This window comes from Sus scrofa, chromosome 9 (genome assembly GCF_054392235.1).
Source record: "Sus scrofa isolate SSC_HxYL_T2T_F1_AM1 chromosome 9, Sscrofa_HxYL_maternal_Yorkshire_Landrace_v2.0, whole genome shotgun sequence".
Lineage (NCBI taxonomy): Eukaryota > Metazoa > Chordata > Mammalia > Artiodactyla > Suidae > Sus > Sus scrofa.
Genome location: NC_139391.1, coordinates 117,732,390 through 117,748,401, shown reverse-complemented (window position 1 = coordinate 117,748,401; position 16,012 = coordinate 117,732,390). Strand labels below are relative to the sequence as shown.

The following is a 16,012-nucleotide window of genomic DNA, read 5'->3' as shown; positions in this document are numbered from 1 at the left end:
GAATCCGAATATAGACATAGGATTACTGAAATGAATTTGCTAATAGATGCAAAAATGGTGACTCTATTATAAGAAGGATTCACAAAATGAGCACCAAGTCATTCAGGGTGGTTCAGTGAAACAACAGGGACAAGTGAACAAACCATTACTTAGTTGTCTGGATCTAACTACTTAATAATAACAACTTTTGGCCTAGTGGCACCATGAAAAAAATTACTGAGATGCTAAAAGTGTCATAAACAGAAAGAAAATTTAGAAATCTCCACTATACGGCAATAAAATATCAGAGGGTAGCTCCTCTTCAGAGTTTAAATCAATTGTTATCTATACAGGATTAAAAACTTTTTACATTATTATGAATAAGAATAATTTGCATGACTATCAGTCAACTTCTACACTACAGAGTTGCCAAACAGCCTAACCAAGCAAACAAAAAAATGAGTCAAGTTCACTGGTGGGTCCACAAGCCTAGTGTTCTACTGGAAAAAACTCTTAAGTAATCTCTTTTGCTCACTGTCAAGTCTTGAACAATCTTCCCAACTTAGATTATGGTAGGTACTAACAGAAGTAAAGCAAAATCACATGAGATGGGAGGGGAGCAGGGGAAGCTACACTCCAGGAGTATTTCCACCAAGAACTGCAGAGCATGCATTGCCAGCAAGGGACACAAGGGCACTGAAAGGGAAACTGATACTGCTATTGAACACCTAACTCAGTATAACCTTTCTAGAAACCCATCTAGTAACATGTACTATGAATTGTAGAGACTCATATCTTTGATTCTGTAATTCCACTCTCAGAAATTTTCCTTCAAAATATAATATGGACTAAGATATGCATCTATCTCACAGCATTCATTACAAAAAAAAAAAAAAAAAGTGAAACAACTCAAGTAGATTTCCCAGCTTAAATATTATTTCCAGAAGCCTTGGAAGTGCCAAATCCCTTCTATGGGATCCACTTAATAGCCGGAGTTTCCCCTATGATGTATCTTATCACCCTGCACTCTAACTTCTGATTTGCTTGTTCATTTAACCTGTTAGGCTATAATCTCCATGAAGGCCTGGACCACGTATTTCTCTCTCTCTCTCTCTCTCTTTTTTTTTTTTTTAACATATTTCAATTGTATGGATTTAACATGACACCACATGTTCAGTGGGCACTCAAATGTTGGCTCAATGAATGACTGAACAGTCTGGAAATATATATAAATGTTTACTCTATGGATACAAAAAAAAAATCATTAGAAGCATTAAGGACATAAAAACAAAAGTATGTAAGAGAAAAGCCTCAAGTTATATCCCAACTATAGTGATCAAATATCAGAATCACATGCAGATATTTTGAAAAGCATAGTCTGCCAAAAAAGGGGACACACACTTCAGATATTGCTGGTGCAAAGAAACGGATCGCAGCATCACACCAAGGTGATCCACTCTCTGCCACCATGTGTATGTCCAGAGTATCAGACTACGTATTTCCACAGACAACAATAAAGCTGGAAAGAAAATCTCCACCATATATGCTACCAGTTCAAAGGAAGTTTTGAATAATGATAAATATTATCCTTAAATGTGATGGAGATTTTTTTGCTGTTTAATTATGTTAAAAAGAATCTAAGGAGTTTCCTTGTGGTGTAGCAGGTTAAGGATCTGGCATTGTCCCTACAGCGGCATATATGACTGCTGTGGCATGGATTCAATCCCTGGCCTGGGAGCTTCCACATGTTGTGGATGTGGCCAAAAAAAAAGAATCTGTTGTGTTTCTTAGGTCAGTGCTTCTCAAACTTTAAGGAGCATAAGACTCATATAGGGGTCTTGCTGAAATGCAAATTCTTATTCTGTCAGTCTAGAGTGGGGCCTGAGATTATGCCTCTTACAAGCCCCAGGTAATATCAATGATGCCAGAATGGGACTTCAATGTAAGTGGCAAAGTCTCAGACAAGGAAATGCATAAATGTTAACAAAGGTTATGAAAAGCTCCATTACCCTGTGTTTTTTGGAATCTTAAAGCACCGACCATCTCCCTCTGATGATTTATCAAAACTTTCCTGAACAACATTCTCAATATCCTGCACATGTTACAATTTAAAATAATAGAAAACACTGAAATGAAAGAGGGGGTCATCTCTCCAGATCCCATGGAAACCGATACTGAAGGAATAAAATGAACTCTATGCCCACACATTTTTGATAATCTAGATGAAATGGACCATTTCCTTGACAGAAACACTCTGCCAAACCCACACAAGAAATAAACGATCTAAACAGATCTACATCTATTAAAGAAATTCACAATAATAAGCTTCCAAAACAGAAAGCATGAGACCTAGATGGGTGCACTAGCAAATTCTCATTTAAGGAGAAAAGCATATCGATTTTATACAATCTCGTTTATAGGGTAGAAGCAGAAGGAATACTTCCTAACTCATTCCATGAGGTCACCATTACTCTAATGCTAAAACCACACAAAAACATTACAAGAAAACTACAGGCCATTATGTCTCATCATCTTAGATGCAAAAATCTTCAACAATATATTAGCAAATTGAATTAAAAAAAAATGGATGGAGACAATTATACACCACAACCAAGTGAGATTACTTCAGGCATGCAAGACTGATTTGAAAACCAATATAACCAATATAATCCATTACATCTTTTCTCTAAAAGAGAAAAGTATATGATCATTTCACTACATGCAGAAAGAACAGCTGAAAAATCTTACACCCATTCATGATTAAAAACTCTCAGTAAATTAGGAATAAAGGGGAACTTTCTCAACTTGATATAGACTATCCACAAAATATCTACAGCAAACATCACATTTAATGGTGAGAAACTCGAAGCTTTCCCAGCGTGGTATTGGTGAAAATATTAGACAAATACATCAACGAAAAATAAAACTGAGAAACCAGAAATACAGCCTCATAAATGGTCAACTGATCTTTGTCAAAGAAATATAGGCAATACAATGGAGCAAAGATGGTCTCTTCAACAAATGGTTCTGGAACAACCCCACATACACATACAAAAACATTAATTTAGACACAGACCTTACAGCCTTCACAAAAATCAACTGGAAATAGATAAAAGACCCAAATGTAAAATATAAAACTATAAAATTACTAGGACATAAGAACCAAACCTAGATGACCATGAGTATGGTGATGCCTTCTGAAATACAACACTACAAGTACAATCCATGAGAGAAATAATTGCTAAACTGGTCATCATTAAAAACTTCTGCTCTGTGAAGGACAATGTCAAGAATGAGGAGACAAGCCAAGGAATGGGAGCAAGTATTTTCAAAACATACATTTGATAAAGGACTGTTTTTCAAAACAAAGAATATTTACAACTCAACAATAAGAAAACAAACAACTCAATTAAAAAAAATGAGCCAAAGACCTTAACAAACACCTCAAAGAACATACATATGCCATGTAAGCACACAAAAAACAAGCTCCACCTCAAATGTCATCAGGGAAACTCACGTGAAAACAATACCACAGGTACAACTACACACCTATTAGAATGGCCAAAACCTGGAACACTGACAACACCAAATGCCGAGGAGGAAGTGGAAAAACAAGAATTGTCATCCACTGTTGGTAGGAAAGTAAAACATACAGCCCGCTGTAAAATAGTCGGGTGGTTTCTTACAAAACTATAACTTAATTTTGCCACATGACCCAGCAATTACATCCTTGGTATTTACCCAAAGGACCTGAAAACCTAATGTTCACACCAAAACCTGCACGTGGATGTTCACAGCAACTTTATTCATACTTGCCAAAACTTGGAAGCGAGTAAGAAGTCTTTCAGTAGGTGAACAGATAAACTGTGGCACATCCGGACCATAGCACTTTATTCAGTGCTAAGAAGAAATGAGCTGTCAAGCCATGAGAAAACACAGAGGCACCTTAGCTGCGTATTAATAGGTAAAAGAAGCCAATTTAAAAAGGCTACATACTGTATGATGCCAACTATATGACATTCTGGAAAAGGCAAAACTGTGGAAAAAATAAAAAGATCAGTGTAGGGGGAACAGATGAATAGGCAGAGCACACAGAAAGTTTAAGGCAGTGCACATGCTCTGTGTGATTCTCTAAGAATGGCTATACTTCATTATACATTTGTCCAAACCCACAGAATATACAACACCAAGAGTGAACCCTAAGGAAAACTACGGACTCTATCAGTGTGGATTCGTCAGTGGTAACACATGTACCACTCTGTGGGGATGTTGATGAGGAGGCGGGTATCTACACATGTGCAGGGGGCAGATGAGAATTCTACATGCCTTCTGCTCAATTTTGTTGTAAAGTAGCCCCACACCTAAAGTCTTAAAAAAATGGAAAACAGACTCTCGATAAGCATTCTTGAGAAGAAAATCTGATTTTCCAGGATATTACTGATGCCTATACTGGGATAGTAGATCTGAGAAGTAAGACATGTAAGGATAACTGCAGGTATGTCTCCCACTGCCTAGAAGAGTTCCTGGTACATGTTAGGCACTCAAATAATTGTTGAACAAATGGCTACAATATTTAGCCTGGAAAAAAGAAAAAAAGAAAAAGCTGGTTAAGGTCTTTCACTATCTGATGTCCATTAAGTAGAAAGCCAGTACAAGTCTTCTGCATGATTTCAGTTGGAAATTAAGAGGACTACAGGTCAATTTCAGCTTATTTTAAATACACATTTTAAACAATCAGTTAACCAACGATGGTAATGTATTTGCTCAAAAGATAGCACCACATACCAGAAAGCCGGACAGCCACCTCAGAGCGGTGCTACCAAAGACATGTTTGCCCCAGAACAATGAGGATTAAGGTCTTCTCTCTAAGCATAGGACTCACTATTGAGAGCATTTTTACTCAGATCAGGAATAAACTGCAAGAAGAGTTTTCCTACTTCGCAAATGAAAAATAAAGCTGCCTCAACATAAATAGCAGCAATTGGGCCAGAAGCCCAATTTACACAACTTACACAGGACCCTAAGAGCAAATCAAAAGCTTAAATTCTCTGAAGTGATAAAAACAAAAGAAATACTTCCACTGTGATAAATGAACACCTTCAAAGACAATGGTGTGATAAAGACACTGGAATACTCTCAGAAGGAAATGCATTTGTTTCAGCATCTGTTTGCCACCTACAAGGAATAACCAAATTCATTTGAATGGGAAGTTAATGCACAAACACACCTCATTTTCCTAGAAAACCTCAAAAGACATCTGGTATTAATATATCAAAACCTACAGAAGATTTTTTATATGATCAAGACATAACATTCTGGCATTGTGAATATTAAAACCGCTCCCACAGCTTCACTTGATATTTTCAATTATTTTGTCTAAAAGAATAGCATTATTTCTATTAATGATACAAAGTACCAATTTACAAGATTATTTTTAATTAAGATTATTTTTTAACTCACTTTAGAAGCTTTAGTTTCTGAAGGCATGTAGCTATTAAAATGCTAATACAGGAAGATGGGGGGGCTACAGAGACTTAATACCACTAAAACAGAGGATATTGATTCTCTAGATGGTATGGAAAAGATGGCTTATAAAGTTAATGACATATTACTTTGAGGCAAAAGAAACAATTTGGCCATAAGAAGGAGGATGAACCAAACATTTTTGTCACCAAATATAATGAAACGAATTAAAAGAACAAGAAAAATTAAGGTAAATATGAAAATCAAGTAAAACACAGGAAAAAGTTAAACTACATCAAACATACCAAGAGCAGTTATGACAGCAAAGTCTCAGTAAACTGAAGAGAAAAAAAAGAAAAGATTCCAACAATTATGAGTTATATACCAAGGATAAGCATTAGGAGTCAAAGCAGTAAATTTCCCTTGATGATGTAGGAGGGATTTCTAATTGAGCCAGAGGGTAAAGTATGAGAATTAATCCTTACAACTGGAAAATCCACTAGTTTACCTCTTTGATATCTTAGGAAGCCCTAGATAACAAAGACATCACAATCCTTAAGCAGAAGCTTTAGACTGAGGTCTCTGTCATCTACAAGGGGATTAAAATTTCTTCAAAAAAAATGCAATTTTTCCAAGTTTCAAAGCAGGCATACCGCTTTAATTTAAATGACAAAAATGCTGAGTTGATCTCAGCAAAAACACAGTCAGAAAGCCCAGGTGTAGTACTATTTCTTACTCTAGTACCTATTTCCAAAGGCTTTCCATGGAAAAGAAACATTCCAATCCCTGTAATATGAACCTTATTCCAAAAGTATGAGTCTATGAGCTGGCCTTTACTGATAGGAATAAAAACAAAATATTTGACAAGTTATCACAAACTAAATATAAAGTATTTTGGAGTTCCTGTCGTGGCTCAGTGATAATGAACCAACTAGTACCCATGAGGACGTGGTCTGGATCCCCGGCCTCGCTCAGTGGGTTAAGGATCTGGCATTGCCAAGAGCTGTGGTGTAAGTCGCAGGTGCAGCTCGGATTCTGGGTTGCCGTGCTGTGGTGTAGGCCAGGAGCTGCAGCTCCAATTCAACCCCTAGCCTGGGGACTTCCATATGCCCTGGGTGTGGGCCTGAAAAGACCATAAATAGATAAATAAATAGACAAGACAGACAGACAGACAGACAGACAGACAGATAGATAGATAGGTAGGTAGATAGATATCGTATTTCTAATAACAATGTAGCATTTGAATTGAGAGGTACTAGAAGTGTCGACCACACACTGGAGCTTGAGGATTTAGTACAAAAAATGTCAATCATTGTATTAATTACTGTTTATTTGTGGTTACACAGTGAAATAACATCATTTTAGGCATACTGGGTTAAATGAAAGATGTAATTAAGTTCACCTGTTTTACCTTTTTCATGAGACTAATAGAAAATTTTAAATTACATGCAGTTCAGATACTCAGGAAGTACTGAAGAGAGAAAAATTTGTACAGAACAGCAACTAAGATTGAAACTGACTCTTTTCGATTCATCTACCAGCTATATTCAATTGGACTAATAGTAAAACCTCCCTTATTTGGCAATCATGAGAATTCTGAAATATGGTCCAAGTCAACTTAAGAAAGTTTACAGCTAATAAAGGAAACTGGCATGCCCTACTTGTCTAGGGCTGGATATGGCTCTCCATAAATTCCTATACTGAAGTCCTACCCTGCAGTACCTCAGAATGTGACTATATTTGGAGATAGGGTCTTTAAAGGGGGTAATTAAGGTAAAATGAAGTCATATGAGTGGGCTTAATCCAATAGGACTGAAATCCTTAAAAGAACAGAACACTGGGAGTTCCTGCCCTGGTGCAGTCAGTTAAGAATCTGACTGCAGCAGCTTGGGTCGCTGCGGAGACACAGGTTTGATTCCCCAGTCTGGTGTTGCCACAGCTGAAGTGTAACAGCTGCATATCAGATTCAATCCCTGTACCCAGGAATTTCCACATGCGTAGGGTGCAGCCACAAAAACTTAAAAAGAACACAGATGATACACAGACCAAGAGGTAACAGGTAAGGACACAGAGAAGGCAGCTATTTGTATACTGAGCGACCTCAGGAGAAATCAAACTTGCCAACACTTAGCCTTGGACTTCCAGCAAAAATAAATTTCTTTAAGCCAACCAATCTGTGGCTTTTTTTTTTTTTTTTTTTTTTTTAACAACACCACAGGATGTGGAAGTTCCCAGGGCAGGGATCAAACCCATGCCACAGCAGCAACACCACCAGATCCTTAACCCATTGCATCACCAGAGAATTCCCTGTGGCACTTTGTTATGGAGGTCCCAGTAAACTAAAACACTATTCCAGATATTTAAAATTTTTCTAACAACTGATGGAATTTTGCTTTTCACACTTAAACTACACATTCAGTGCTTTGGTCACACTAGCCGTATTTCAAGTGTTCAATAACCACGTTATTACACAGCACAGATCTAAAGTAGGGAAGAGACCTGAAATTTCTAACAAGAATACTTAATTGGTTGGGATATGTAACCAACAAGTGGCTTACTACCATATATTTTAATTTTTCATTTTTTCACGGCCACACCCGAAGCATATAGAAGTTCCCAGGTGAGGAGTTGAATCAGAACTGCAGCTGAGGCCTATGCCACGGCAACACCACATCAGAGCTGTGCCTGCAATATATGCTGCAATTTGTGGCAACACCAGGGTCCTTAACCCACTGAGAGAGGCCCAGGGTCAAACCCTCCTCCTTACAGAGACAACATCGGGTCCTTAACTCACTGAGCTGCAACAGAACTCCACATTTTAGAACTTTTAATCTTTAATTTTAAAATAAATGCAAATGAAAATAACTCATATGTACCCTTACATTATTCTTACAAGGATTTGCTGAATAGAGATTAAAGACTGTAGAGTTTAGGACTGTGTTTTGTACCAATAAATGTCATCACCTAGGGTTCTTGAGAGTCTGTTGCTACAATACACAGAGAACTACTAATGCAGTATACATTTATATTACCAAGGAATCAGATTATCCAGGGATTCCCAAATTAGCCTCTAGTAAATTGCAGAAGGCAAATATCTATCTTCAGGTTTTATTTTTTGTGAAGCCATCAGGCATTGTCAACAGAAATTAAGTTCCAGAAATACAAGAGATGGCAGGAATACTATACTGAATGGGATATTCCCAGATTCACTTTCACTTAACCATGAGGCATCAAAATGGTTTGACCGCTATTAATAATTTCATACATATAAATAATTCAATGAGCATATTAGAAAATATAGAATTCAGGAAACAACAGTTCTGGAAGATTTGCCTTACTGGACTGAACACATTTAGTAAAATAAGTAGTTGACTCCTTTGAGAATTAATTAGAAAAATGAACGTAGGTTTTCAAAAATTAATAATCAGTATAATAAAGCTCATTAGTGCAGAGCATTTCACATCTGCACAGACTCTACTTCTTAAACATGCTTTTTATACTTTATAGTAGCTTAAATTTGCCCAAGGAGTTCATGTGTGTATGTATCCTAACTTTACATAGGTAAAGAAACTAAGTTTCTAACCAATTAAATGACATGCCAACGGTTAAGTAACTAATGAAGAGGATGGCTAACACTCAAACCTGGGACTCCTTGTTTCAAAACTTTTCTAAAGGCATTACCCTGTTAAAGCACTAAAACTACACCCAAGCACATAGTGTTATGTAAATGTTAGTTATTACAAAAATTTGTAATACAATTATGTTGACTTGATCAAGTGTGAACTCTTAATACTCAGAAATGGGAATTCAATTCATAATGAACTTCAGCTATGGTAATTCAGTTTAGAATAAGTAACTCCCAAGCATTATGGTCAAGGGAATTTTTTTTTTAATTTAAATATACATAATCTTTTTTGCAAAGAAATATAGATAGATAAAAGGCTTCCTAGCATAAATTTATGATGAAATTATGTGGGAAAAATAAAATGGAACTTTTTGGTTGGAGTTTATTATGTATTTTTAAGTGAACAATGAGTCATATCAAATTGCTGTATTTTTTAATCCATCAGATCCACTTCAGAGTGAAGCGCTTTATTTAAAACATCAATATTCAATACTACAGGGGATTTAAAATGTGAGGGACAACTGCACTAGATTTAAAAAGACTGAACCAAATGCACAGGCAGTCCTGGTTTGGAACAAGCACCTGGAAAAGTTATTTTGAGAATGAGACAATTTAAATATGGTTGGGTACTAGATACTATGAAATCTGATATGGAAATGTGAAGTCATCTACTAAATAAGCAACTTACAGTGTGCTCTCATTTTGGTTTAGAAATACCTGTGTATTTATACACAAAAAATATCTAGAGGAATATAAATACCCACATACCAAAAGTACACATTCATGGCGATAATAGAGGTAATCTCTGAGAGGCTGAAATATGGCATTTTTTATTTCATTGTTGTTTATCTGCATCTTCTTTTTATAATACACATGTACGACATTGTAAAAATATATTAAAATGTTTAAATATCAGTATTTTTAGTAAACCAGAAATTAAAACCTCTGTAATTGGTTGCTCTGTGACATAAGTTTGTGAAATACGCACATATAAAATAATGATTCTGAGGATGGTTTGACTCTTTACTTCTATTTTAGCTACAAAGTGTTAAAAATAAATAAAATTTACTTTCAACATATGGAGTTCTAAACATAAAGCTTCATAATAAAAACTCAAATGATTACAGATACTGAAGAAGTGACAAAAAAAGTCCAGATTTATAAAAATATTTTGAAAAGGAACCTATATTTACAGAATTTAAAATGACAGTATGCCCTTACCCATTAAATACTGTTTACTAATTTAAAAAATATATTTAGATAGAAAGTTTAGAAGGCAGTAAGAAAAATAACTAAAATGTTTGCCTTCTTATTATATATCAGTTAAATGCTATACAGATACTCTAATCTTCATAAAAACTCTCCTTGTAAAGTGTCATTCTATTTTATTGATGACAAAAATCAAGATTTAAAGAACTGTATTGAGAATATGTAAAGAAACTCTTACTTTGTAAACATGTGTGTGTGTGTGTATATATATATATACCCATATGCATCAAATCAAAAATACAAAGTTATATAGCCACTATATCTCAATTTTAAAAAATGCATACAAATTGATTTTTTTTCAAATCAAAGAAGACCCAATAGAAAAATGTCAAGAGACAAACATTTCACTAAAGACATGTGAATGACCAAATAACAGGTGACAAGATCAGCATTCTGCCATAAGGGAAACACAAGTTAAAATCACAGAGACACTTCTACATACCCACAGGAGGCCTAAAAGTTAAGAAAAGCAGTTTGAAAAAGGACATTCCAAGTGATAAATGTAGCTAGAGCTTAAGCAAGAGTAATGCAGCTCCAACAAATAAGTAAACAGTGGGGAGTTCAGCTTGGCTTGAACACAAAGAGGAGAGTGATTAACAAGTATTCTGGAAAAGTAGTTAAGAATCGATCGTGAAGGGCCTTTAAGGTCAAGATAAGGACTTCCAACTTTTATATGATGAGCCATGCTGAACCATGGTATGGATGGTTAATTTAATTAAGCTTTAGAGCATAAAAAGACTCCTTTGTATAGAATGTTCCAAAGGTGGGAGGACACAAAAATGTTCAAAAGCTTTCTATCTCCTAACCTGCAATAAATTTCTCTTTTGTCCACAATTTGGTTTTACCCTCACTGCTCAGCTCTACTTTCAAAACCTTCACCTGTACTCTCTAACCTTCCTTCTCTTCACTCCACACCAGATGAACAGAACTTGCTCCTGGGACACAGGTGGCGCTGCGCTTTCACTCAAGGAAGGCCCATCTACGGCAACACTCTTCTGCTTCCTCTAGGCCTCTCACAATTTATTTTTCTTTCTACAGCCACACATGCTGCACATGGAAGTTCCTGAGTTTAGGGCTGAATAAGAGCTACAGCTGAAGCCTACGCCACAGCCACAGCAATGGGGGATCCAAGCTACCTCTGAGACCTACACCCTGGCCTGTGGCAACACCACATCCTTAACCCACTGAGCAAGGCCTGAAGATCAAACCCACATCCTCACTGAGATAAAATCGATCCTTTACCTGCTGTCCCATAACAGGAACTCCAAGTTTCTTGCAAATTTAAATCCATTTAAATTTAAATTTATAGACATCAGGTGGCTTTTCTGGATGCCCACCTCATATCTATCCATCCCATGATTTCTCTCCAACCTACGCTCATCTCCTTCTCCCCAGTTTCTACAGTTCTTGTGTGGGTCCTAATTCAATATCTAATTAGAATCCATCTTGTTTTGTTCTCAACTCCAAGACTGTAAACTTCTAGAGAAAAGGGATCACATGTGTGTATCCTCCATAGCACTTAGCATCAAAGGACACACACTAGCTAGCTATCAGGTCCTCTAGATAACAGAAAGGCAAACACACCCTTTGATCCAGTAATTCCATTTTTGGAAATTTATCCTGAATAGCCCCAATAAATATGCAAAAGTATTACAAAGATTGTGACAATTAAAACTAAAAATACCCTAAATGTCTATTAAGAAAGCCTAGTTCCTTTGTGTCTATACAGCCCATTAATAAAACAAAACTTGGGATATCATATGGACCATAACAAGCTGGCAAGTGAAAAAAAAAAAAAAAGCTGCAGAAAAGGGCATAAAACAGGTCCTATATTCATTTTTATATACACACACAATTTAGAAAAATACAAGAATGATAATCACTGCCAAGTAGGATGGACTGTGCAGTGTTAGAAACAAGATAACAGGTCCAAAGCGTAGTTGATTATGCTAAGCACCAGGTTGTCAAACCCAGACTCAATGTTTAACCCAGTTATGTACAGTTTCAGCTCTCCCCAAAGTGGAATCTTAAACCAGCCAATCAGGAATCAATCAAGCAGCACCAGTGAAATCATCTGCCAGACAGGCCCCTGCCATCCCCAAAAGGAAAGTAACCTTCCTAGAACCAATCGACTTTTTGTTAGTGTAACTTCCTTCTTTCTGCTCCCTTCCTCCTACAAAAATCTTTCCTTTTGCACAACTCCTACAGGCTTCTTTCTGTCTGCTGCACTGCATACTGCCCAATACAAGAATTGTTGAACAATCATTGAGTAAGATCTGTAATATTTATTTACTTGAATCTTGTTTTTTAACATTAGAAACACTTCTACTTTGTTAAAAAAAAAAAAAACTGAACAAAGAGCACATACAATGTTTGTAACATAAGAATATTGATATATTTTCATACACTGCTTCCAAAGAATAATTTACCAAACAATGTACAACATAAATCCATTTTATTTAAAACAAGAGTAATAATCTGCTGGGGTATATATACAAAAATAAATATTTAGAACATGTGAACTGTTAATAATAGCTACTTCGGGAGTTCCCATTGTGGTGCAGCAGAAGGGAATCTGACTAGGAACCATGAGGACACAGGTTCGATCCCTGGCCTCGCTCATGAGCCGTGGTGTTAGGGTGCAGACACGGCTCGGATCTGGCGTTGCTGTGGCTCTGGCTGCTACAGCTCTGATTAGACCCCTAGCCTGGAAACCTCCATATGCCGTGGGTACAGCCCCCAAAAGCCAAAAAAAAAAAAAAAAAAAAATTGGTTATTTCTAGAAGAGGTTAGAGTTGTTTTTCTTTAAATAACCATTTACTTTATAATTTTGTTACAGAAAACAAAGACTAAAAAAATACGTATTTCTCTGAGCTAGCGATCATTCCAGAGATGAGCATTTTGGTCCACTGAGCAATTAGTTAATTTGATGAGAACCAGTTTGGTAGATTGCCCACTACTAAATCTGGGTGAGCATTACAGATAAACCACACCTACAAATTAAAATCACAGAAGTTATTAATAGACAAAAATACCCATCTGCTAGAAAGTATTAAATGTCTGTTTGATGAAGGGAATCCCTCTAAACGTAAAAGTTAACCTTAAGTATTTACCTAATTACTATAAGGGGACAGGCATTTAAGGGGCTCCTCAGGACACCGACTTTTGTCTTTAAATATCTCTCACATAGCTAGACTCAAAGTAAACTTGCAAAGAGCCCTTGTTCCTAAATCAATGTTTGAGATGAGATAGGAATCTCTAGAAGCTAGGAACAAGAGGAAGAAACTAGAAAAGCAATCAAACCCCACAGAACTCCTCAAAGGAGACCAGGATCTGCCTGGTGGGGGATTTGTGCTTCATACCGGGTATCACAGTTCTTAACAGTCCCCCATATGCCCTGTCCCAGTGAGGAGCTTCCAACTGTCTAACCGGAGGAGTCAAGACCTCCCTAAGCCTTTGATAAAAGACAGGGAGCAGAATGGTCCTTCCTACAGTCTACTGCTCCAAACATTTTCCATCTCAACACTGACCCTTGGATCCAACCACTTGATCCTTCTGGCTGAATCTAATGGCTTACCACCACTGAAGCTAACTGCTTTACACATTCTATGACTCATTTATATGCACAATAACCCTGCGAAATATTCCCACTTTACAAAGAAACTGAAATACAACCTGCAAAGCTAGGATTTAAACCCAGAGATCCTGATGCCTCACTCCAATCTTTACCACGCAGCACTCTCTCCATGATATACCTCTTTCAACCTAGAAAACACTAGAAATTTGTCAGTAAAGTGCTTAGGTTTAGAAACAAATCTGAGTGTCCACAGGCCAACTGAATCTGGTGTTTACTCTTGGAAATATTGCTGGCCCTGCTACTGTTGACAAACTGAGCACTATGAAATTTCATTTACAAAATGTTTGTTTGCCAATGCTTTTCTTGACTTATGATAAGCTGTTCAGAGTAATAATTAAATACTCAACTTCTTAACAGGGTCAAATATATCAGGTTTCAGATTCTAGTTCCATTATTACCTGTTTCCTTCACCTATAAAGTTAAAGTATGTGCAAACAATTTAACACTGCAAATGACTGGAGAGTAAGGAGTCTGTGTCCCCTGCTATTGTTAGTCTTTGTTTTACCATAAACATTGCCAGAATGTGGGAACACTGACAAATTCAATACCCCCAAAAAATGTTGAATTCATATTCCAGAAAACAACTTTCAACATTAAAAAGCTATACACTGTTTAAATAGGTGAACTGATAAACTAGAAGTTCTACCCAACAGTAACACAATAAAACCTAGTAAGTAAAACATGTTTAAAATTACGAAATTATCGTACACGTCTGTTACCACCCATGATAATAAATGCAACTAACAATTAGCCTCAGAAAAAACTCATTCTCCGATCTATTTCCATGCGAATTACACCATTTTAAAATAAATCCTTATGTACGGTATCTTTAAACCATTTTTACTGGGTAATCTCGGGCATTTTCGATGGATTTAAAATGGGCACAATGGATAGGCAATAATAAAAGCAATAAAGGCTGATCTTTACCCCTTTGGCGTCTAATGTTCTGCTATGTTAGAGATTAGTTCAGACGGTTGTTAGGAGCCTCAGAGCCAACATTAAGACAGGGCTTATTTTTCTCCAGGTGGAGAATATGAAGTACATCATCATTTAGTCCTAACGACGACGCTATACGTAAGGACTAATAACTATTCTCGTTTTTTTCAGATAAGGAAATTAAAGCACAAAAGAGGTTGAGCAATATGCGTAGAAGTAGATCAGAGCCGAACTAGAAACCATTCTGGGTCTGGAGTCCAGCCTTTTTAATCTCATCAGGGCTCTGGGGAGGTGCACACCAATGTCACTGTAAAGCGTGGAAAGAAATACAGTACCAGAGGGAAGCAGGGGTTCCAACGGGGTAATGGCATGCTCCATATCGGATTACTGGCCTCTGCATTAAAAATATAAAAAGGCCACATTAGAACTTCTCCTGTCTAATTAAACAGCGCGCGAAATCGCTAGAGCAGGCGACCGCTTTTATCCCGTACTGCGGGGCGAATCATAGAGCGTCCGCGCTCCCGGCGTGCGGGCCCGGGCACAGCGGGCCAGGCGCGCGGCGGCGGGGAACAGCGGGGACGCGGGAGGCCCGGGTATCCCGGGATCCCGGACGCGCGTGGCAAAGCAGCTGGCGCCACGCGTGCCTCCACCGGGCCACCCCCTCCAGCCTCTCCTAGCGCCGCGGTCACTATCTGGGGGCCGTAGGAGCGAAGGAAGCCGGAGAAACGGGGTGAGCGAGGGACAGCCGCCTCCTCTCTACCCCGTCCTACCGGCGGCCCGCCGAGCTGCAGTCGCACTTACACAAAGGCGGGTGGAGCCACCAGTGAGCTGGCCGTAGGCTGCGGGAGCGAGGGTGATCGAGCGCTCGGCGCTCGGCTGAGGTGCCTCGGCGGCGCGCGGGCCCAGCTCGCCGATTTAAGGAAAGGGCTGGTGAGGCAGCCCCGCCTCCTTCCGGGAGCTAGCCGCTCTTGCCGGGCGCGCGCCCGGCCGGAACTGCGCGTCCTCGGCGGTGGAGGCGCAGGACTGTGCTTGTCAGCCGCTCTCCTCCCGAGCAACCGTGCGTTCTAGACCGGTTCTGCCCTGGACCCAGCGCTGGGATTTCT

At 38.1% G+C, this 16,012-nt stretch overlaps 1 protein-coding gene across 14 annotated transcripts in view; it reads right to left on the bottom strand.

Annotated features, from left to right (window-relative positions):
• The window catches only part of TPK1 (thiamin pyrophosphokinase 1), a 372,261-nt gene extending 356,464 nt beyond the window's left edge, over positions 1–15,797 (bottom strand). For 9 of the 14 annotated variants that reach the window (XM_084977540.1, XM_003130287.6, XM_084977548.1 and 6 more), the window contains exons 1-2: positions 15,711–15,797; positions 15,245–15,303 (exon numbers count right to left, since the gene is read on the bottom strand). In XM_084977540.1, coding sequence (XP_084833666.1) covers positions 15,245–15,287 — 43 coding nt within the window. In that variant the 5' untranslated portion in view covers positions 15,288–15,303; positions 15,711–15,797. Of the gene's footprint in view, positions 1–15,244 lie in introns of all 14 variants that reach the window. The other 5 variants (XM_084977546.1, XM_084977549.1, XM_084977544.1 and 2 more) reach the window with 2 other exon arrangements.
• Between the last annotated feature and the right edge of the window lie 215 nt (positions 15,798–16,012).